This window comes from Mastigoproctus giganteus, chromosome 14, assembly GCF_048544385.1.
Source record: "Mastigoproctus giganteus isolate SK-2022 chromosome 14, ASM4854438v1, whole genome shotgun sequence".
NCBI classification, from domain to species: Eukaryota; Metazoa; Arthropoda; class Arachnida; order Uropygi; family Thelyphonidae; genus Mastigoproctus; species Mastigoproctus giganteus.
The window spans coordinates 98,876,202-98,901,339 of NC_143588.1; the positions used below are offsets into that span (position 1 = coordinate 98,876,202).

The 25,138-nt window shown below is 35.2% G+C and overlaps 1 protein-coding gene across 1 annotated transcript in view; it reads right to left on the reverse strand.

Annotated features, from left to right (window-relative positions):
- The window catches only part of Naprt (nicotinate phosphoribosyltransferase), a 144,533-nt gene that overhangs the window by 14,348 nt on the left and 105,047 nt on the right, over positions 1-25,138 (reverse strand). Inside the window, exons 12-14 of the mRNA XM_090389320.1 lie at positions 17,260-17,345; positions 8,919-8,990; positions 3,071-3,178 (exon numbers count right to left, since the gene is read on the reverse strand). Coding sequence (XP_090245446.1) covers positions 3,071-3,178; positions 8,919-8,990; positions 17,260-17,345 — 266 coding nt within the window. The remainder of the gene's footprint in view (positions 1-3,070; positions 3,179-8,918; positions 8,991-17,259; positions 17,346-25,138) is intronic.

The following is a 25,138-nucleotide window of genomic DNA, read 5'->3' on the forward strand; positions in this document are numbered from 1 at the left end:
GTTAAGAATACAGTTCAAAATGAGAAGAGTTCAGAGTGTTGAGAGAGAGAGAGAGAGAGAGTTCAAAACTCACTTGCATATCCATGCAGGACAAGGTGTCTCCAGTTATACACAGAAAATACAGGGCATGTTTCAAATATCTCGCGCACACACACACACACACACACGCGCACGCACACGCGCACACACACACGCGCACACACACGCACGCGCACACACACACACACACACACACAAACACACACACACCAAAGAAGCAGAAGTACAGTGTATACCATAACGTCTTTGATTATGGTTTTAGACAAATACCATTATAAATAATGGCAAAAAAGTGCAAATCTATGATAGACGGAGGATGAAACTTAACCATTTTACTCTTACTATAATAGCAAAAGATTAAGAATAATAACATGCTGAAGGTGGGATTAACATTCAGCAGTTTGAATATGCTTGTAATATCACATTTCGCTTTTAGAGACAAATTTTTACATGATATTTTAAACAATACATATGATTTTCTGTTTTACTGTGAAATATAACATGCAAAGTAAACAGAAAAAGGAAGAAAAAAAATGAATAAATACCAGCCATTTAAAGCAGCTAGTGGTAAAGTTCATTTACATAAACAATTTTTTTTTTATGTAAATATATATATATATATATATATATATATACAGGTAGCCCTCGTTTTGCACCGGTTCAATTTGCACCGATTCGCAATAGCGCCGGTCACTAACCATGAGGCCATTTTTATTTTTATTTATTTATTTTTGCAATTTTTTTTATAAATTGAAAGTTTAAAATTATCAGATAAAATTTATGGGTATCGTACTGTACAATGTACTGTACATTGTGGATTCAAGTGTTGAGAAGTGGACCCCAGGGTTTCCTCCCCCACTAACAAATTAAAGGCATGACTATGAGTGTCCCTATTAGCTCTTCCATCACTAATATTGTATCAAAGGAGGCAACATTAGTGATGGAAGAGCTAATAGGGGATGGATAAGTGAAATGGGATTTTTTTTTTGCTATATAAGCTTGCTTTCTTGCATCACTACTAATTGCCACTACTAACACTAATAGCCACCCAAGATTCTCCAATATGCTTCACTGCATCCAAAATACTGAATCCTTACCAAAATTCTTTCAGGATTCTATTGTAGTCTGTTTTGACAGTCTGAGCAAAGGTTCTTCTCTGGTAATATGCCTTAAATGTGCAATGATCCCTGGACTGTTGGGTGGGGTGCAAGAATGCAACTTTCAACTGCTAATGCAAGCTATAAGGATGTCCATGGACGATATTCCAGGAATAATATATTCAATGGCAGATTACTCTGTAGACAATAACTGCACAGCAGCAAAAGCAAAAAGAAGTCTGTGAACCAATCCTCAAAAAGGGCCTAAAGCTATCCGCATTCTTAGGATTTCAGCATGGTTTTAGACTAGAATCACCTGCAGCATTTGAACAAGCAAAAGGTGTCCTTTCCTCATTTAAAACCAGACATTAGTTTTCTCTCTGACTGATTTAAGCATTTTTTTTATTCTTGAATGCATCTTTTACCAAAAAAAGCTTAGGTCTCATGATACTGATGTTTTATCTGGAGCAACAGCCACCCTGTTCAATGATTTCTAGGCACCTCCGTAGCCAGGTGGGAAGGAGCAGCAGTGCGTAACACACACTTCTTGATTAGACCGGAGTTCGAGCCCGTCACCACCAAATACGGAGGATGCGGAAAGGTCAAGGGCATATTCCCAGAGCAATATGGCCTTAGTTGCTGATGTTCCTAGAAACCAAATAACAAACAAACAATGATTTTTGTTATTCTCTTGGAAAAATCTTTGGCTGCCTATGTATCAATACCAGTAGCTTTGCCTTGCACTCTTGATGTCTTAAAAAAGACTCAGTCCTAGTCCGAATAGTGACACAGTTTAAAAGGTACATAGTCTTTTTTTTTAATCCAATTAAGCCATTTCAAATTTTTAAGCATTTCAGCCAAGTCAATGCCATTTTTGTTCATCCAATTAAACCTTTAGTCAATGTCATTTTTGTTCATCCAATTAAACCTTTAGTCAATGTCATTTTTGTTCATCCAAATGCACTTTCACAGCATCATTTGTATTTTTAAACCACAGTACACAGAATAAAGGAGCTTTTCACTTGATATTTCTCAACAAAAGCAAGTGCAGGGCTCTCATTCATTGAAATGTGACTATTACTTAAAAGAAATAAAAAAAAGTGCAAGCCATGCTGATATAAGTAATAACATGGATAGCCTGGCACAAACTTGGTGATTGAGGACTCATGCTTGAACTGAGGTAAGCTGAGGACCACCTGTATATGATAAAAATCATAAAGCAATTCTTTTCTAAAAACTGCAACTTAATTATGAATCCAAAAGATGTTTAAAGCTTTGTAGACAATATAGATAGATATGAATTCCATATTATGTCGATTAGATAGTATGAATCAGAGCTGTAATACTCAATATGTTCTACGTTGATAATAATATTAGTAACATAATAAGAGGAGTTTACCTCAATATAGTACGTAGAACACTTCCGTATGATAGCCTCCAGAAATTAAAACGGAAAAACCGAAAAAATCGATTTTTTCGGTTTTTCCGTTTTAATTTCTGGAGGCTATCATACGGAAGTGTTCTACGTACTATATTGAGGTAAACTCCTCTTATTATGTTACTAATATTATGTCAATGGAAATTATACATTTGAATTGACATTTTTTGAATTCTGTGATGGCAAAATAATTTCCTGCAACCTCCAGTTTTTCCAAATGGAAGAAATTGACTATAAAACTGCAGTATACCAATTTACTGAAGGTAAATATTTATAATTTTATTACTATTTCATCATATATTTTTTATATGTGATGAAACTGTAATATTTTCGATAAAGGTGATGAATAATTATAAATCTTTGTTCAAAAGTTAAGATATTATCAGAGAAATTTTGTTCACAATTTAATTATTCATAGTAACTGAACTTGAATAATACATTTTAATAACTAAAATTGAATTTTTTTGTTTCATTAATTTAATAAACATGATCATACTTTGTATGGTGTTGGATTCAAATTTCTTTTGATATCAGAACGCAAAGTAGCCAAGGAATCTTTAACCCTTTGCCTCACGCTATGTAGAGAAGGCATTTCTGTACATATCTGAGGAAGAGAAAAACCTTTATATATTTAAAACTAGCCATTAAAAATAACATACATATATTAAATTATTAAATATCAACCTTGGTTAATACAGAGTAGGCAGTATTTGAAATATCAAAATTTTAATTTCAAATGTGTCTAGCTTTTTTGACCCATCCTGCATTTTCAAATCAGTGTGACAATAGGAAAGAATTTGAAGAAAACATCTATGCTGCTTCAATTATTAAACTTATAGCTTTCATATAGCAGAAAGGTGGATTCCTGTTTCATCAATACCACTGTTTGGTATTACATTCATTGTGACTTGGATGCTGACACCTATCAATCAGCTCTAATCTTGAGAGATTATATAGGACTCAGTAAAATTTTCCTCGCACGGCTTACTGTTGTTGTGGGGGTTTTTATGGTGCATAAGCTGCTTTGGCTATAATGCGCCTACTCGCTTATTATATAATATATAAAAAATTCTTGTAATGTCAGAAAAGGCTGAAATCAGAAATGATTAAAGACTCCAATTTGCTTCAGAAATTTGAAAAATTCAGGAATATTTGCATTGTCACCAATGACATTTTCTACAGTTATTGGTTTCTGAAGGTTAACCAATGATAGCAGGGCTGTAGTTCTGTCTTGTTTATAGTGTAGGCATTCAATGACAATGTGTTTAACAGTCAGATTTATAGAACAATGTTGACACTGTGGTGGATCATCTCCTGTGAGTAAATGAAGGCGAGTTAAAGAAGTATGACCTATTCTTGCTCTTGAAAGGACTATTTCTTCTCGTCTTGATGTACGGACACTGGAACAAATTTTAAGATCCTGTTTAAATTGAAAAAGTTTATTATTTGTTTGAGAGTGCCAGAGTGCTGTCCATTCTGTTAGGCATGCACCATGAATGATTTGAATATTAGTTAAATCTAAGGTAGTTGGGATTTTTTGCAGCTTTATCAGCTAGTTCATTACCATAAATTCCGGAATGTGCTGGAATCCAGTAGAAGGTGATCAGTTGGTGGCGCTCTTCAATCTACAGCACTAAAATCTGAAGCTTCAGATTTTAGTGCTTTTAATTCTGTATATTTTATTGCATTTTATGATATTTTCTTCTTTTTGTTTTATATACCTATTGTAAATAGTAATTTATTGTAAATTAGTAATACTTGTTTATTTTATTAAACTATTAATTTTGTTTTTTGCTTTATTATTTCAATGCAAGGTTGGTGTAAACTACTAAAAATTTATATTATGAATATGCCCAACCCCAGAGGCCTATTTGAAGGACTTCTAATTTCATTTAGAACAGGGTGAACTTTATCTGAGTGGGTTACATAATGCCATAATTGAGCTGAGGGAATCAGTGCAAATAACAAATTTTAATGAGCAGTCAGAGCAAAGATTTTCTAAGACTAGTTTAATTGCATATAATTCTGCTGAGAAGATACTGAATTCAGGTGGAAGGGATGCTGAAATAGTGGTATTTAGGAACACTGCTGCTGCTCCAATGTTTGAGTTAGATTTAGAGCCATCTGTATAAATTGGAGAAAAATCAAAATATCTGTGAATGTGAATAGCATGAAGTTGTTTCACAATTGATGATTTTAAGAATATTTTTTCCCCACTGGCAGAGGCAAGTGTCACAGGTTGGTAAAGGAGGACGAGTTCATGGTGGTTGAGTGCACATTACTACCTGTTGTACAGAATGAATGGAAACATTCCAAACCTGCATCAGTTCAAGAAGGCGAAGACCAGCTGATTTTACTATACTAGGCTTATTTCTGTAGAGGTTTTCTAATGGTGGATTGAATTGGATGTGAGGTACAACTTTGTATTTTGACAGCATACTTCGGTAGCAGTGTTTTCCTATGTAGAATTAACGGGGCTCATGAGTGTCAATGTAGAAGCTATGTGCTGGTGATGTTCTGAAAGCCCCAAGTGCAATCGTCAAGGCACTGTGCTGAACTGGATCAAGCCAGTACAAAGCACTTGCTCTGGAAGAATCATAGACAGGAGCACCATAATCAAGACGGGATCCGATTAATGCCCTGTATAACCGAAACAGGGAGGTGCGATCTGCACTCCATGTTAGGGCGGATAAAGTTCTGAGTATATTTAACTTTTTTAAACAGGAAGTATGTACATTTTTAATATAGTCTAAGAAATTTAATTTGTTGTCAAGGATTAATCCTAGAAATCTGATAGTAGTAGTAGTGACTGGGATGGTGATATTGGAAATTTGAAGTTCAGAATCCAAATGAAATTTGCGTTGTCTACAAAAATGGATAGCAACTGTTTTCTGTTGCGAGAGTCAATAGCTGTTAAGGCTGGCCCAATGTTGTATTTTATTCAGTGATATCTGAAGCTGCCTTTCAATAGATCTCATGTTTTGGGAATGGCAGGAGATGGAAAGGTCATCCGCATAGGGGTATGTCTCAACTGTGTTCGGAAGCTGTTTAGTGATGGAAACGATTCTAAGAGCAAAAAGAGTGACACTCAGTACTGATCCCTGAGGAACACCTTCTTCCTGAATGAAGGTTGTAGAGAGGTTACTTGAAACAATCTAGTGTGTAGAAAGTTCTGAACAAATATGGGAAGGTTGCCTCGTAGACCGAGAGAATAAAGATCACTAAGTATGCCATACCGCCAGGTGGTGTCAAAAGCCTTCACCTTCTCTATATCTATAGAAACCATTACTAGATGTTCGTGTTTGACGAAGACATTGTGAATGGCAAATTCAGCCTTGATCATGAGATCAAAGCATGACCTGTTTTATCGAAAGCCATGTTGACTACGGCTCTTAGATGTTGTGACTCAAAGATCCAAATGAGTCAAATGTGGACAATTTTTTCAAGGATTTTGCTGAGACAGCTTGACAGAGATATTGGTCTATAGCTGTGGGGGTTGGATGGATCTTTTCCAGGCTTCAGGAATGCCAAAACAATAGAGTGGTGCCAGGAAGTTGGATAAACATTTTCTAAAAAAATACGGTTGTAAAAGACCAGGAGGAGGTGCAAAGCTTTGTCATCAAGATGTTGCAGCATTAGCATTAGCATTAGTAGAGGCATTTGATGCAAGAAAGCAAGCTTATGCAGCATCAGCCAAAAAAAAAAAACAACTTCCACTTCACCCCTCTGTTCGTTCAAAATACCTGTCCAGCTGAGCCTTAAACTTATTTAGGCTATCAACTTCCACGACAAGGGATGGAAGTCTGTTCCACCAACCAACCACCCGCTGGCTAAAGGCAAATTTCCGCACGTCTATCCTACATCTGTCTTTCCTCAATTTGAATTTATGCCCTCTCAGGTGATTTTTCTGAGCTACAGGAAGAATCCCATCAGCATTGAGCATGCTTAAACTATTCAAGGCTTTATACACCTCTATCAGATAGCATGGCATAATAGATCCCATCTGATCCGGCGACACCATTATGAGCTGTTTTAATGGCATGCAAAAGTTCAGAATATTGTAGAGGTTTGTTATACGGTAGAATGAAGGCAGTTTGGAAGTTAATACTCTACTGTTTTTAATTCGTTGGAAAGATGTAGTATAAACTGATGTTGCTGAGATTTCAGCAAAAGTATTGCCCAAAGCATTAGCTATATCCGAGGGGCTAGATAAATCTCGCCCATTCCAGGAGAAGACTGGAGAAGTATGGTTGGAAACTTACCAAAAAGCTGTCTAATTTTTTTCCAAATTAATTTGCTGTCAGTGTATCTGTTAATTGTTGATGCAAAACGTGCTTTTGCCCTTAATTTCTTATAATTTATTAGATTTTTTTTGTGATTGGATACTGCCAAAACAAATTCCAGGTTTTATTTTTTGCTTTTGTGCATTCCTTATTCCACCAATAATTATAATGCTTTCGGCCCGGGGGATTTGATAATGGTAATGTATCTTTGGCCACATTTAGGAGATGTGACGTGATGTAATCTGTCACATCATAAATAGGCTGGAGATGGATTTTTTTTTCTCATCGAAAGAGATTTATGACTGAAATTTTGCCCAGTTTGCTCAGGCAAATTTCCATTTCCTACAGGGTTTAGTTAAAGGAGCCTGTGCTATCAATAGCTTGCATACGATTGGGAAGTGATCACTGTCTATAGTGTCATTTATAACATACCACTCTATGGTCGGGAACAGTACTGGAGAACAAATGGAGAGATCCACTGCTGAAGTACATCCAGTTGGGAGCTGAATGTGAATGTGCACGCCAGTATTCGGTATGGCAAGGTTTAGTGTCTCTAAAAAGCTTTCAATGAGTTGACCCCATCTATCTAATTTAGTAGCGCCACATAAAGGATGGTGCCCATTAAAGTCCCCTAAATACCGGCCCCACCACGGGAAGGCAGGAGCAGCGACACGAGGTGACCAGGCGGCTATTAGTTCTGTTAGTAATAGAGAAAAAGAAACAGAAAGGTGTCTTTCCTTTCTGGGCGTTTGCCTACTTCTTGTAGAATGAAAAAGCTACTGCAATATAAAATGAGGAAAACAGTATTCAGAAATAACCAGAATATGTAATGGCAAAAGCTCTTTAAATATTTCGCTTTGATACAAGCACTGAGATCGCTTGGCACACAGAGCCCGCACGGCTTGCATTTGTTAGCAGAAGACACTGCTTTTCTAAAGATGGGATACAATTAAATAAAAGAGGCACAAGAATATTTTCTGATGCTATTGAGGCAGAGATAGGAGTTTAGGAAACTATTAGCTTGGAGAGGGGGTGGGGAGTACATTAACTGTGGTTAAGAGCAGAGGCAGTTTGCATTCTTGCACTGTTTTGAACAGTCTATTAGAATATATACTGACTTTAAAATCACTATGGGAAGTATAGAACCTATTAGTGCTTATAATGGCAATTCAGCAAAAATTGGATATATGGACATGTGACTATCAGAGAGAGAGAGAGAGAGAGAGAGAGAGAGTGTACAGGAGAATTACTAACTGATTGTGCAAAAAATGCTAAAACTAACCTAATGTCTGAAAAATTCCTGTAGAAAACTGCTGCTGTAAGCAATTACACAGGATGTGTCAGAGTTATAACAAATACATATCAAAATGTATAAGACACCAGATTTCACATGTTTGCATACTAATGTTAAGAGTATAAGTAATAAATCTGATGAATTTCAGATACTGGTTAAGCCAACAAATGCAAAAATTTTAGGAATATCAGAAACATGATGATGCCATTCTGATACAGTGGATGCAGAACATGAATATGGCAAATACAATATGCACAGGAAGGTTAGGCATGAACAGATACTCTTGAATCAGTATGGTATGACATAAGCATTGGGAAAACAAAAAGTGGGAGTAGTCAACTGTGACAAGTAACACCTTTACAGACAAATAGAGTGGTCCAGCAAATCAATGTCTTATTACTAGGTCGTTTTTTAGACCAATTTAAAGTTAAAAAAATCATATAATTGTGATGGTAACTTGAGCCAAGTTGAGATAATATTCCAAATAACAAATAAAATAATGTAAAATTCCAATTAAAAAAAAAGCAAAGCAAAAAGTTTGGCAAAAATACAAATTGACAACTGTATATAAATTTCCTTTAAATTTCCTTTTTATGCAATTCTAAATTTCCATTATTATCACCACAACAGATTTACTTGTTTACAGGTTATTTTATTTTATTTATTTTTTTACATTTATGCAGATAAACTTACTCTCAGAATAATATATCATAAAGAATTCTGAATTTATTTCTGCAACACAGTTTATTAGAAGAAAATTTTCATACCTTTCCATCTTTCCAAAAGAGTGTATATAATGTCTCTACTTTGGAAGGCATAACATATGCTCGCTTTGATTCCTAAGATTGAAAGAAAGAAGTAAATACATATAATCTATGGTATTCCAGAAGTCCTTAAGAGATCAGAAGCACAACAAATCATGGATGGTGGAAGGCAAGTACCTGCTCTTAACATATAAGAATGTGTTAACACTTTTGTTGCTGGCTTTTTCAACGACCTTTTTTAAGCCAGAATAAGCAAGGGCATAGACATTTGTGGGCTTTCTTCTCACTAATGCTGAATTAGCTGCTGGCAAAGGTTGCTTGGCAAACATATCTGGTTTTCCTCCTGTAGAACTGGAAGAAAATGGTTCTAAAGTCAGGTGGTCTCCCTTCAAATGGATTAAAAAAACCCATGAGACATATGTGCATCATGAAGCAGTTAATGTGTTAACCCTTAAAGTTTCTTGTTATTATTATTATTATTTTTTAATTTTGTTTAATTTTGACAAACCAGTGCAGGCCACCAAACTGGATAACTGACCAAAGTAAAAATGATTTACACCTGCAATCTGGAACAACTGTAAAAATTATTTCCTCTCACAAATTCACTTCAGTAACAAAGCAACGTTTTATTTGTATAAGACAATCAGTCATCACTATATGCAACTAAGGGGATCAGAGATCCCACACATGGTTTGAGATATCCATACCTCATCAAAAGGTTATAGTCTAGTGTTGCACAACACAATACATATCACAATTCTTGAACCAATATTTTTTCAAAAAGCTCAGTAACCAGACTGACTTATTTGGCCATTTCGGAGATGTCTTTAACACCCTAACTTGAAGGTTAACCTTGAGTCCTATTCCAACAAGTTGGAGTGCCATTACATTAGTATTAGTAATGGCCATATGGTGCAAAGAAGCCAAGGCTTATGCTGTTTTAAAAGTATCTAAAATAAATAATGAAAGAAAAGGAAATAGACAACCTATGCATTTCCCCCCCCCTGTAGGTAACTATCCAGCTGACCTTTGAATTTCCCCCAGCTGTCAGCCTCAACTACCCATGTAGGTAACTTATTCCAGTAATTTATAACTCACTGGCTACAATAAAACTTCCTGCAATCCAGTCTAAATTTCTTCCCCTGTAAATTGAATTTATGGTCCCCAGTTCTAGAATCATTTATAATCATGAACGTTTTGTCCACATTCATTTTACTTTTGCTGCTCAGAGCCCTAAACACCTCAATCAAGTCTCCTCTAAGGTGCCTAATTTCCAAGCTGTGAAACCCACATTTTCAAAGTCTTTCCTCATATGGATGCCCTTTTGCTGATCTCACCAGGTGAGTTACCCACCTTTGGACCCTTTCAAGAAGCTCAATGTCTTTTTAGGTGTGGTATCCATACTTGAACACAGTAATCAAAGCATTTGGAATACTGTGTAGGGGATTAGAGATACAATGTCTGTGATTGCATTTTCGTGACATTCCAAGATGGATTGGATGTGATGCCACTAAAGGATGCCCCCATGTTCACCTGGCATAATGCATTGTTTTCAGCAATTCCACATTAGGCAGAGGGGTAATGCAGATAGTGATGAACTTATAGCATGAATCTATACTGATATGTTCCATCAGTAATGGTGCCAATGTCAAAATACTAATACCAGATAAAATAAAAACATTGGGAGTTATGTTATTTATAGGTGGATGGAATATTTATCTATCTTCCACCATTCATGAACAACTGACATTTCCATTATGTAAGAGAATAGACATCTGGTGTATACATAATGTACTATATGGTATATACATAATACATGCAAAGGCATTTACGTAAGTAATATCTATTACTCCATATAAATATAGATAATACAGCCAGTACTATTTTCTTATTAAAATAGTAATAAGAAAATTAAGATACCAAACATAAAGATATCTTGACAACATAAATCATTAAAATTTAAATTTGAATCAAAACAAACTGAATTTTTATTTTTAATACAGATCAATAAAGTTGTTGTTGTTGTTGTTTGGTTTTTAGGAGCATTAGCAACTAAGGCCATATTGCTCGGGGGATGTATGGTGGTCATTCTTGAACCTTTCCGCATCCTCCATATTTGGTGGTCACGGGCTCAAACCCCGGTCTAATCAAGAAGCGTATGCTATGCACTGCTGCTCCTGCCCACCTGGCTACGGAGGCAATCAATAAAGTACACTTTTTTTTTTAAAAAACATGAAAGAGTGCTAAGTACTGTATCAAAACGTACAGTACTTAATACTGTACATGGGTTGAGGAAGGGATGCCAGAAACTTTGTTCTGGGACTAATTGTGGATTTCACCAATTCATGAGAGTCATCTACCACATAGTGTTAGCATTGGCAGAGGCATATGATGCAAGAAAGCAAACTTACACAGCATCAGCCACAAAAAAAAAAAAAAAAAAAAAACGCTCCCATTTCACCCCTCCCTCCATTCATTCAAAATACCTCTCCAGCTCAGCCTTAAATTTACTATCAACTTCTACAAGTATTAGTACTAGTAAGTAGAGTCGAACTTGGTTATAACGAGTATTAAGGGATCAACAAAATTTCCTTGTTATAACCATTACTCACCATATCAGTGATGAGTTAAATCTAATTCTTTTTTTTTTTTTTTTTTTTTTTTTAATTCTTAATAACTTGATGAAAATATAGATTCAAAAAAAAAAAAAAAAGTATATATATATATTAGTATATATCTACATATTATTTGTATTAATATGCTGCTAGTATTCAGTTTTTAAATCGATCCAGCCAACCGTTGTTATACAGGGTGATTCACTACCAGTGCAACAAACTTGCAGGTGTAGGGGGCACAAAGACGAATCGGAATCACATAGCATTGCAGGGTCCAAAATGCCTTCGTCATGCGGTAGAGGACGTTGAACGGGAGGTTGCGTGAACAGCAATCCCACTGGAAGTCAGCATTTGCAAACTGTTTCTGTTGAAGAAACCAAGTAGCAAAAGTCCTCCGGAGTGGATAATCTGCAGGCTCCAATGATTGGACGCATTGCAGATGGTATGAACTCATTTGGTTTGTTGACAGTATCCTCCATACAGTGGACTGGGAAATACCCAATCGTTGGCCTATCGCTCGAGTACTCATACTCGGATTGCCTTCTGCAAGACATAGGACATTCTCCTCGTCGTTTGCTCTCGATTCATGGTACCTCTTGTGAAACAACCAGTCTCACATAACCTTCTGTGCACACGTGCGAAAATCGTATGATGAGGAGCACGCTTGTGCGGGAAATGTTCCTGGTACAAGCGCAGAGCGGCGCGCCAGTTACAGTCTGCAGCTCCATACGCGAGGTGCATGTCAGCCAGTTCAACGTTTGAATACTCGTCCATCCTACTGCCTCAGGAACCGGTTCGCAAATGCTGACTTCCAGCGGAATCGCCGTTCACGCGACCTCCCGTTCAACATCCTCTACCGCGCGACGAAGGCATTTCAGACCCTACAATGCTATGTGATTCCGATTCGTCTTTGTGCCACCTACACCTTCTGCAAGTTTGTCGCACTGATAGTGAACCACCCTGTATATAAAACCATTGCATCCAAATTTGTTTAGCAAATTTTTCCACTTGAGCCTTCAAGATCGGACTGTCTATTGAAAATTCTGCACTTCTTTGTGTAGTGAACCATTGAAGCAATGCTTCATCAATGTTTGTAACCTCGCACTTTCTAAATTTTTTTCCCAATTATGTTCTTTTCCAGTGCCAATATGTAAACATTTATTCTTCCACAATGTTGATACTGTTGAAGAGGACAAAGAAAACCTTTTACACACCTGGACATTTTTGCACGTTTTAACTCACAAATAATTTCGACTTTTTTTTTACAAATTGAGAGAGACTTTCTTTTGTTAGTAGACATGTTTCCAAAGGAAGGGTTCGTTTCTAATTGATTTTACTTTAAAACTACAGTAAAATGATCTGCATACAAAGTTCTTAGAAGTCCTGTTTCCAAAATTCTTAGAAGTCCCAAAATAAATTTGTGGTTCAGTGAATACAAGACAATCTGTAAATAAGGTAATGCAACAAGCAGAATGCCAATGCACTATTGTATGGCCCCTGTCCCTGAAAGGGCAAGGTCATAAACCAGCCGCTAATCCGATGCGGGTGGTCATAAAAGCTAAGTTGCCCTTTTCATTTTTGTCTATTCCAAGAATTGAGTTTTTTTGACTACCTGAGCATTTAAGAATGTTTGTATAGTTACCAGAATTTTTACAGTATATCCGTGTAGTACGCTTATTATAATAGTGAGCAATTGTATGGGAATACTCTTAAATTAAAATCAATAGGGCTTTTTGCTCATTACAGCCATGATCTCGTCATTTCCATGCTCGTTGTAACCAAGTTCATAATAGTAATACTGTGCATGGGTGGAAGGAGATCGGGGGAATGATAGAAACTTTTTTCTCTGCAGACTAAACATGGGTGTCAACACTTCAAGGCTGCAAATATGCAAAGTAGTGTTACTGCATTCGTTGATGAGAGTCATCTACCAGCTAGTGTTAATATTATTATGTATTACTATGTTATTATTAAAATAGTAATAAGAAAATTAAGATACCAAACACTAAATCTTGACAACATAAATCATTAAAATTTAAATTTGAATCAAAACAAACTGAATTTTTATTTTTAATACAGATCAATAAAGTTGTTGTTTGGTTTTAGGAGCATTAGCAACTAAGGCCATATTGCTCGGGGAATGTGCGGTGGTATTATTAGTACCATACATGGGTTAAAGGAGATAGGCATGGGGAGAGATGCCGGAAACTTTACTCTGGAGACTAAACATCGGTTTCATCACTTTAAGCCTCCAATAAGCAATGTGGTGGTACTGCACCAGTTGTTGAGTCATTTACCACCTATTGTTAATACTGGTACTAGGAGTGGTACTAATTTTTATTAGCATTACTACTGGTAACCATAGTATTATTCTTGAAACTAAGGCTTCACCAAACATTTTGTTACTGGCGTGTGACATTCTTCAGATCTTGTCCAAATGACTGAATAAAAGGTAACTCCCTGTTTATTTTCAAAGCATTTCACTTAAGGCCAAAGCAACTAGAGCAGATACTGCAGGGCATTTCTCCAAAGAGCTGAAAAGCGATAATTTGTGAAGGTGGCTATACTCCAAAACAAATCTTTAATGCAGACAAGACTGCCTTATTTTGGAAAGGTCTACTAAGTAAAACTTATATCACCAAAAATGGAGATATCTGTGCCAGGATTTAAAACTAGTAAAGAAGACTTACTCTTCTTTTAGGAGGAAACACAGTAGGAGGTTTTAAATTTGAACCCCTTCTCATCTACCATTCTGAGAAACCCAGAGCTTTTTTTTTTTTTTTTTTTTTTTTAATGAAAACCCCAAACACGAGAGGTATTAGAACCTATAGTACTTAGTACCTTGCTTGGGTTGGAGGTTGAGAAGACAAAAGAAGATATTTGTTGACATTAGACTTGAACTTCTGTAGACTGTAATTATAAGGAAATACTTGTGAAGGAAAGTTGTTCCAGAAAATGGCAGTTGAATGAATAAACGAGAAAGATGAAAAGTTGGTTCTGTGAGTTTGAAGTTGGACAGTAAATGGATGTTGGCTGGTGGCAGCACATGTTCGGACTGTTTTGAAAGAGAGAGCGGGAATTATAGAAGCCAATTGAGAAGAACAGTGCCCATGGAAGTATCTGTAGAAAAGGCATGCAGCAGAAACAGTACGTCAAGGAGACAGAGGGTGGAGAGACTCTGTTAGAGAGGAGTCATTAATTAACCTAACTGCCCTCTTCTGAATGGAATCTAGAAGCCTGAAAGAGATTTTAGGAGCACCGACACAGATGTGGGAACAATATTCCATGGTAGGGTGGATTTGCGATTTGTACAGAGTGAACAGCTGTTTGGAAGAAAAGTAATGCCGAGAGCGAAAGAAAAAACCAAGTTTTTTAGATGCAGAGGAAGCAATATTTGTAATGTGCTTGCGCCAAGAAAGATTAGAAGTCAGAGTAATCTCCAAAAGAGATATATCATTTTGCCTAGAAATCGGAAAGAGAATTTTGAAACAGTAATCCGACCAAGGAAAAGAAATCTTGCAGGTCATCCCACTGTGCATTCTTGTAATGATAAACAATACGAGGTTGGGAATAGATGTGAGATAAAGCCTCCATTAGAGAAGAGACAATCACCAAGTTGTGATCTGAGGTGCCTAAAGGACCACTCACTTCGACCGTGTACTTAGAACGGTTGTTTATGAGAAAAAGATCAAGCGTGTTGGTAGGTAAATGAACAATCTGTGCAAGGTCATTAGTACAGTGGATTTCGGTTATTTGGGCCACCGGTTAATCGGGGCAGCCATTTATTTGGGGAAAATCTTAAAAAACAGAAACCAATGGAGAAAATAGCCAGGGTTTACTTTGCTTAATTGGGACAGCATGCCGTTTAATTGGGGCAGGAAACCGCAGCACTGGAGATTACCATACTATTGTCTCCGACAGTACCACATGGTTCGGTTGAATTTCTGGAGGTCACAACCATAAAACAATTAGCAGTCACCTGTTTATTGGGCTTTTCTGTTAGTGAAATCTATCATAAACGGACAGTAAACTCGATCTTACTGAATTTGTGATAATACCAACAGCTGGAATTCTGTGAGTTATTATGGTGAAATGTGTTTACACTTCCATGAAATCTTCAATCATATAAAAAAATTAATTTTCAGATCTTCTCTTCATTCGTATTTTTAAAGCTTTGTAACTCGTTACTCGGTTCTCACTTGCATGTATTGTATTACTTGCAATTTGTGTGTGTCGTGTTCTTTGTTATTGATTGCTTATCTTTTTTACTGTTTTAAATTTTAACCTCCACCCACAAATGTCAGTGAACAGAAATCTCAACTAGTTCGTATGTACACATTACAGTACGTATTAATTATTCTGATTATCACGTATATTCTTCCAATTTTCAAGTATTTTTTTAATTGGTAAAGTAATAATGGGTAAATCTGTGCTTAATATATCTTTGCTTTTATAGCCTGTGGATAATATTCCTCCTATTTTCGCTAATTAGAATCGCTTTTTAATAGAATTAAAATTCAATTCACAAACGTGATCACAATGACCGGAGCTCACTGCACATCGTATAGCGAGTTTGAATGGTACTTTACTATGGTGAGTTTGTTGTAATGTCATTTGATTTTACAGTGAATTGATTGTAAGGGGGGGTACATTGTATTTTTAACTATTTACGTGAAACTTCGGATAATTGGGGCAGCCGCTTAATCGGGCCAAAATGCACTAGTCCTGATGTGTCCCAAATAATTGGAATGGACTGTAATTGCAAAAGCCTCAGCATCTCAAACAGCTGAGTCGGTGTGACTAGAAACGGAAGCCAGCTAGAGTTGTGAACATTAAAATCACAAAGGAAAATTACCTCACTGTTAGGAAAGTTGGACTGGAGAAAGTAAAGTTGCAAAGAGAGGAAGTCAAAGAGCTCCAAGTGATTAGTGCAGTTGGGAGAATGGTAGAGACAACAGATGAATTTGACACATGAGATTTTAAGCCAGAGAAGATCAAAAAGAGGGGATTCCAAATTACCAAGTCCTGACACAGAAGGCTATTCAAAGGATCGACTTCCTGTCTACGGGTGAGCAAATCAAAAAGCCTGAATTATAGCAGTTTTTAAATTATAATATATCTAAATTACCACTCTACCATGTGGAGTTACTAATACATTTTCAACAGCTGGCTTGGAAGCAGAAGGACCTTGTTAATCCACTCACAATTGTCAATAAAATGATCCCCCATTTGACAACTAAACAGCCACAGTCCCTTCCAGTCTGCCTTTCTATCATAAAGCATCATCAATTATTACAAGATCATCCCAGAAAGCCATATTTGCACATTTCAGAATCAGCCAAGTTTTGCCACTGGAGTGGACACAATGATTTCATCCTTTGTCTTATATATATATTTTAAGTTGTGTTTTAACTGTAAATAATTATGTATAATTAGCTATTTAATATATTTTATAATAATCAAAATATGCATATAAAAATTAATACAGAGAAATGCAACATCCATGGGTGGGAGTCTAATCCAGAACATAATTCAGTCTTATTATCATTTTTATGGGAAAGTAATTTACAGAAATGCATTAATCATACAACTCTAAGAAAACTTATATAAAATAATAATGTAAAAAGTTATTTTCTAAACTCTTCCATGTCAATAATTAATTCTGTTTAAATGCAACAAATTAGACTAACTGAAACTAAAAACAACAAACACAAATTATGTGATAATACCTGAAATGGATGACGACACAGAACTCTTTTTCCTGACTCTGGTGGAGGTTCATTTTCTCTCTGTAGCAAATCAATAAGTGCATGACCTATGAAAGAAGAAGAAAAAAAAATATATCTATATATATAAAAAATATAAAACCAGGAGAAATAATGGAAAAATAAAAAATAAGTTGGATATGACAAATGTGCCAGAGTGTGCAAAGCAGCAGCAAAGGATGCAGATGTGTATACACTTATAAATGTGAAACTGGAAGTGTAAGTACACAAATGCCAAAAGCCAAGTGGAAAAAGATAACAGAAATATGAGAAAATGCATGCTAAATTTAAAACTAAACAGTATGTAGAAACATGGCAGAATGTATAACAAACAAGACTATCTAAAGATATAAAACAGAAGTGGCTGTAATTTAAAAAATAGCATCATGCAAAGCAGCAGATAGCTAATTTTTAAATTGATATAAAATATAAAATAAAAGGAAAAAAGTGGGAAAATAAAACAGGAAAAAAGTGGGAAAATAAAAATAAATTGAATATGACAAATGCACCAGAGCATGCAAAGCAGCAGCAAAGGATGCAGATGTGTGTATATATATATATATATATATATATATATATATATATATATATATATATATATATTTATAATTATTGATAAAAAAGTAAAGAAAGAAAGTTAAAACGACAATAACTGTAACTAATTTGTAATATTTATGAGTCAATGCTGTTGCAAGCAATCATGCAATACACCCATAATGTCTATAGAATATTAAGGATAATATTAGTAAAAGGAGTTACCGACCACTTACCGGTACGTTAGAGTAAAATATAAATAATTAAATAATCAATTTAACGCAATTCAAATCAATTTAAAACAATTAAAAATCAAATTAATGCAATTAAAAGAATCTAACGAAAATATTCAAAACGATTTTCCTTCCTGAAGCTGACAACGCTTATCGACCGTATGTCGTGATCACAGGAATGAAAATTCATTCCTGTGATCTATATTGAGGTAAACTCCTCTTATTATTTTACTAATATTATTATCAATGTAGAACATATTGAGTAGTATAGCTCTGATTCATACTATCTAAGGATAATATAAAGAATTATTAGAACAAGTAAATCAATCCAATAATAATACCATCAGGGACCTAAGAAAACGCAAAAAAAAAAAAAAAAAAAAAATTATCGCTTTTTACCGACAATCTAGATGGGGCCAACCACCCAGAATGAAGGCAAAAAACGACAAGAGGTTCTCTGTTTCTGTGATGATCAATATATGCTAAGTAATTTAAATCTAAACCAAATATAAACTGGTATAGGCCAAATATAAATCGAATATAAATAAATAAATAAATCGAATGATGATAAAAGTTAAGAAAATTTAGAAATATTAGAATCAAAGGTAAGAAATATAAGTAAAATATAAATGTAAGCATATATTAATCATCGTTGACCCAACAGAGAACGTAATTTAATGATTAAAATAAGATTAAATATTATAATACATACTACATATTGACCGTATCTAGGACATAATGTAATAGTCGTCAAAATAATGTGGTGTCCCCTATGTGATGGATATGGTAAAAATAAATAATTAAATTAATGCATAGAGAAACATGTAGATAGTAAGAAGAAAAACTAAAGGAGTAGGAATAATAGAACCTAAACTCCACAAAGTTGAAAAATAGTGGTATAGATAAGAAATAGTTTCTCCTACATCCTCGGATTGCTCTAATAATTTCGGAGAAATAAAAATAAAGAGCGTAGTACAGTTTAAAGACATTACAAGATATAAGTTGTGGCTCGGGTATGCCCGGGATCGCAAACCCGTTCTTATAGTAGGACCATGAGCTGAATTTGCAAGCCGGTGGGTACAAGTTTTCTACGCCGTAAGACACCAAGAATGCAAAGTGTATCCTATGTACATATATACATGGCACTAAATATGCCAATTATATTGAAAATTATAGTGAACCAATAGGTTCAGAAAACAAATTTTTGAAATTAATTATGCTTATTGCTTTCCTGAAATGATATTTCAGGTAAGCGATAGGGAAATTATTATTGATCAACTTGCCGTACAACGCTGTTAATCCCGCTGAACAATTTTTATTACTATTGCAGATATAAGCAATCCTTAGACATTGTGATAACATTATATTAGCATTCACTGATTTTGATATATTAGATATATTCGATTTATATTTGGCCTATACTGGTTTAGATTTGGTTTAGATTTAAATTACTTAGCATATATTGATCATCACAGAAACAGAGAACCTCTTGTCGTTTTTTGCCTTCATTCTGGGTGGTTGGCCCCAGTTGAAGTCATATAGATTGTCGATAAAAAGCGATAATTTTTTTATTATTTTTATTATTATTTTTTTTTTGCGTTTTCTTAGGTCCCTGATGGTATTATTATTGGATTGATTTACTTGTTCTAATAATTCTTTATATTATCCTTAACATTCTATACACACACACACACACACACACACACACACACACACACACACACACACACACACACACACACACACACACACACACACACACACCTGTAAGAATATAACAGATAAATGTAAAGATGGAAATAAAAGTTACACAGAATGCCAAAAGCCGAAAAAAAAAAAAAAAAAAAATGCAGGTTGTATCATAAAGACGATTAAAAAGGAGTGACTTGTAAAAAAAAAAAAAATAAATAAATAAATAAAAATGAAAAATAAAAGTAAAGGTCTCTGGCATCAGCTAAGGGCGGGCAAATTTGGCTATAATTAAAAAAGGGGAAGTAGAGCAAAGATGCAATAAAATCTGATGATGGCAAAAGTAAAACTTGATACATGAACAGTTAATAAAAATAATTAAAAGTAACCAAAAGTAATTACCCAATCATGTATCAAGTTTTACTTTTGCTGTCATCAGATTTTATTGTTACCCATTGCCTTTAGCCAACGGGTAGTTGATTGCTGGAACAGACTTCCATCTGTTGTTGTGGAAGTTGATAGCTTAAATAAATTTAAAGCTGAACTAGACAAACATCAGACGGTTTTTAAATTCTGTACAGTGGGATCAACTGAAGATGTTACCAACAGCAACTTCTAAGCCGGAAGCATTCAAGGAATTAATCGTGGAAGCTACTAAAAGTTTCACACCTATTAAAAATTATTGTTCAAGTTTAGACCTAAATGGTTGTCAAATGAACTAATGAGACTCGTGCAGAGAAGAAAAATGCATGGCATGCATATAAATTATCAGGCAACAGAGAAGCCTATGGCAGATATAAGCTAGTCTGTAATCAAGTCACAAGGAAGGTTAGGCAGGCGAAGGCAGATTACGAGAAATCCTTGGCAAAAGATGCGAAGAAAAACAGCAAGGATTTCTTTACTTATATAAACTCTAAAAGGAAGGAGATGAATCTGATTGGTCCACTTGACATCTATGGTTTGACGATTGATGATCCTGCTCAGATAGCAAACAAAACTGAATGAGTATTTTGCATCGACATTCACACGAGAAGTTATTAAGGATTGAAAATGCCAGAAGGTTATCAAATTGTCGAAGGGTGCTTAATGATTTTGTAATAACTGAGTGCAAAGTGAAGGAGAAATTGTTGAATTTAAACATAAGAAAGGCACCTGGGGTGGATGGGATCTATCCAGTTATATTAAAGGAGGCGGCAAAGGAAGTAAGCAAACCCCTAGCCATAATTATGAGAGCATCCTTGGAGTCAGGGGAGGTTCTCATGGAATGGAGATGTGCAAATGTATCCCCAAGTCACAAAGGGGAATGGAAGGGTGACACGAGTAATTACAGACCAGTTACTTTAACTTCAGTTCCGGGTAAAATAATGGAATCACTGGTTAAAGATGCATTGCAGGATCATCTAGACAAGACTGCAGCAATAATTCAGACACAGCATGGGTTTGTTAAGAGAAAGTCTTGTCTGACAAATTTGATTGGATACTATGATGTGGTTACAAAGGAACTAGATGCAAAAAATAATTTTGATATAATATACTTGGATTTCGGAAAAGCTTTTGACACTGTTGCGCATGGAAGACTACTGTACAAATTGGAGCAGAATGGTATTAAGAGTACGTTGCTACAATGGATAAAAGGATGGTTGAGTGGGAGAAGACAGAATTCTAATCAATGGACGCTGCTCTTCATGGACTAATGTTATTAGTAGAGTTCCACAGGGTTCGGTGTATATCAGGCTTAGTGTCGAAGTTTGCAGATGATACAAAGAATGACAGGGCTGTTAATGACATTAATGGCAGTGTGCTACTGCAACAGGATCTAGAAAATTTGAGATGGGCTGAGAAGTAGCAACTGAAGTTTAACATTGACAAATGCAAAGTACTGCATATGGGTAGAAGTAACTCCAGAGGAACGTACCAACTATGTGGTATTACACTTAAGGTGGTAGAAAATGAAAAAGACCTGGGAGTAATTGTGCAGTCAGATATGAAGTTTTCTGAGCAATACAGACAGCTGCCATGGGGTTTTGTCAATGATATACAGGAATTTTGCTAGCTGGGAAAAGGAGGTGATTTGCTAGCAGGGAAAAGGAGGGGAGGTCCCTCTGTATTAGACAATGGTCAGGCCATGCCTTGAGTACTGCATACAGGTCTGGAGGCCTCATTTTAGGAAAGATGGTTCAACGTGTACAGAGAAGGGCAACAAGATTGGTGAGGGGAATGAAGGGATCCTCTTACCAAGGGAGGCTTAAGTTCTGCAAATTGCAGCGGCTGGAGACTAGGCACCTGCGAATGGATTGAGCATGCTGAATTCTGATGGGATTCTTCCACTTGTTCAGATTACGAACCTAAGGGGGCATAAATTCAAATTAAGAAAAGACAGATATAGAATAGATGTGTGGAAATTTGCCTTTAGCCAGCAGGTGGGTTAATTGCTGGAACAAACTTCCATCTTGTTGTGGAAGTTGATAGGTTAAATAAATTTAAGGAAGAACTGGACAAATATTTAGAGGAAACTGTTGTGCAATTTTTTTTTTTTTTTTTTTAGCTGATGCTGCATAAGCTCATACGCTTGCTTTCTTGCATCACATGCCACTATTACTACTAACTACTACGTTTGGAGTGACCAGATGGGTGAAATGGGAAGGGGTTTTTTTTTTTTTTTTTTTTGGCTGATGCTGTATAAGCTTGTTTTCTTGCATCATATGCCTCAGCTAATGCTATTACATCTTTGCTCTACTTCCCCTTTTTGAATTATAGCCAAATTTGCCCACCCTTATCTGATGCCAGTGACCATTACTTTTACTTTTCATTTTTATTTAATTTTTTTTTTACAGGTCACTCCTTTTTAATCATCTGTATGATACCACCTGCATTTTTTTTCCCTCAGCTTTTGGCATTCTGTGTAACTTACACTTCAATCTTTACATTTATCTGTTATATTTCTTACAATATACATATATATACATTTGCATCCTTTTCTGCTGCTTTGTGTGCTGTGGTGCATTTCTGATATCCAACTTATTTTTATTTTTCCACTTTTTTCCTGTTTCAACTGTGTGGTATTTTACTTTATATCAATTTAAGAATTAGCTATCTGCTGCTCTGCATGATGCTATTCTTTAAATTACAGCCCCTTCTGTTTTATATCTTTAGACAGTCTTGTGTCTTGTTTGGTACACATCCTGCCATACTTCTGCATCCTTTTTAGTCTTAAATTTAGCATGCATTTTCTCATATTTCTGTTATCTTTTTCCTCTTGGCTTTTGTGTACTTACACTTCCAGCTTCACATTTATACGTATATATATATATATTAGAATAATGAAATAGTTGAATCAGATAGTAAAAAAAAAAAGAAAAAAAAAAGTATCAAAGTTATTTGTGTGTATTTATATTTAGTGTGTATTTATTTTTAATCAAAACTAATTGGCATTAGTTTTGATTAATATTGGTTATATATATATATATGAAAATGCATTTAATTTAAAATGCATGTCAATAACCACTATTAAAAGTTGATGCCACTTTAATGTTGTTGTTATTTGGTTTTTAGGAGCAGTAGCAACTAAGGCCATATTGCTCCAGGATGCGCGGTGGTCATTCCCTGACCTTTTCGCATTCTCCATATTTGGTGGTGAAGGGCTTGAACCACAGTCTAATCAAAAAGCGTGTGCTATGCACTGCTGCTCCTTCTCACTTGGCTACAGAGATGCACATGCCACTTTAATTGGAATTCAATTAAAGTGGCACAATAATGTATTATATTGATATCTACTTTTTTACAATTAATGTTCTGAAGTGAAAACAATGATCTATATTTTCATATATGGGATCTAGGGATCTACAGTTCTATAGATCCCTAGATCTACAGAACAAAGATCTATAGTTCATCTCAGTTAATTTTTGACACTCCATCCACAGAAAATAGTTATGCATTACGATGGGAATTGTGGGGAGCTGACACAAAAAATACAGAACTAAAGGTCTGAACTAATCATAAAATACAAAAGTTGTTTTGAAGAAAACCTGGTCAACTGTATCATCTATATTTTATTTTAAAATTAAACTGTTGCATAAAAATATCCTGAATGGATTAGCTAGATGCTGTATAAACTTGCTTTCTTGCATCATATGCCTCAACTAATGCTATTACATCTTTGCTCTACTTCCCCTTTTTGAATTACAGCCAAATTTGCCCACCCTTATCTGATGCCAGTGACCATTACTTTTACTTTTCATTTTTATTTAATTTTTTTTTTACAGGTCACTCCTTTTTAATCATCTGTATGATACAACCTGCATTTTTTCCCTCAGCTTTTGGCATTCTGTGCTTACTTCAACTATAATCTTGACAATGAGTGACAATTTGTAAACAATATTGTAAATATACGCACTTGTGTAAATATTGTAAATAATTGTATTCCTGCATTTTTGTACACTCTTCTTATATTGTAAATACTGTAAATAATTGTAATTTTTGTTTTTTTGTACACCCTTCTCATATTGTATATAATTGCAATTCTTGCATTTTGTACACCCTTCTAGCCGGTCGGCTGTGTATAAGGGGTGAAAGCAAACACTTGCTATTTTTCAATAAACGGATTTAATAATAATAATAATAATAGATAACACCTACTCTTCCTCCTAAAATGGTAAAAATTAAGATGAAGGTAAGTGGTGGTATTTCATTTTCAAATTACAATGTAATTCAAATTACATTGAGAAGTGTGGTGGCCTATTTTGTAAAGGAAAAAATAAAATGATGGACCTGTACTAAACATTGCATCCATTTATGAAACAGCAGTACAGGTGCTAGGAATTTCTTGAAGTACTACAAAGTATGAGCGACTGAATAACAGTCATCGATACTAGGGAAAAGAAGACCCAAAGGACATTCAAGCATTACCAGAATTTCAATAAGAATTGTTTAAGGTGTTTGATTTATAACAAATATACTAATAATAACACTAATAATGAATCATTAGACAATTTATTTCAGTTAATTAAGGACAGAGAGATTGCAATCATTGGTAGATGAGTTTTGCAGTAATATTAAAACGATATACAGTCCATTCCGATTATTTGGGCCACATCAGGACTAGTGCATTTTGGCCCGATTAAGCGGCTGCTCCAATTATCCAAAGTTTCACGTAGAGAGTTAAAAATACAATGTAACCCCCCCCCCCCCCCCAACCTTTTACAATTGGTTCAGTGTACAATCAAATCACGTTACGACGAATTCACTATACGATGTGTAGTAAGTGCCGGTCATTGTGATCACGTTTGTGAACTGAATTTTAATTCTATTAAACAGCGATTCTAATTAGAGAAAATAAGAGGAATATTATCCACAGGCTATAAAAGCAAAGATATATTAAGCATAAATTT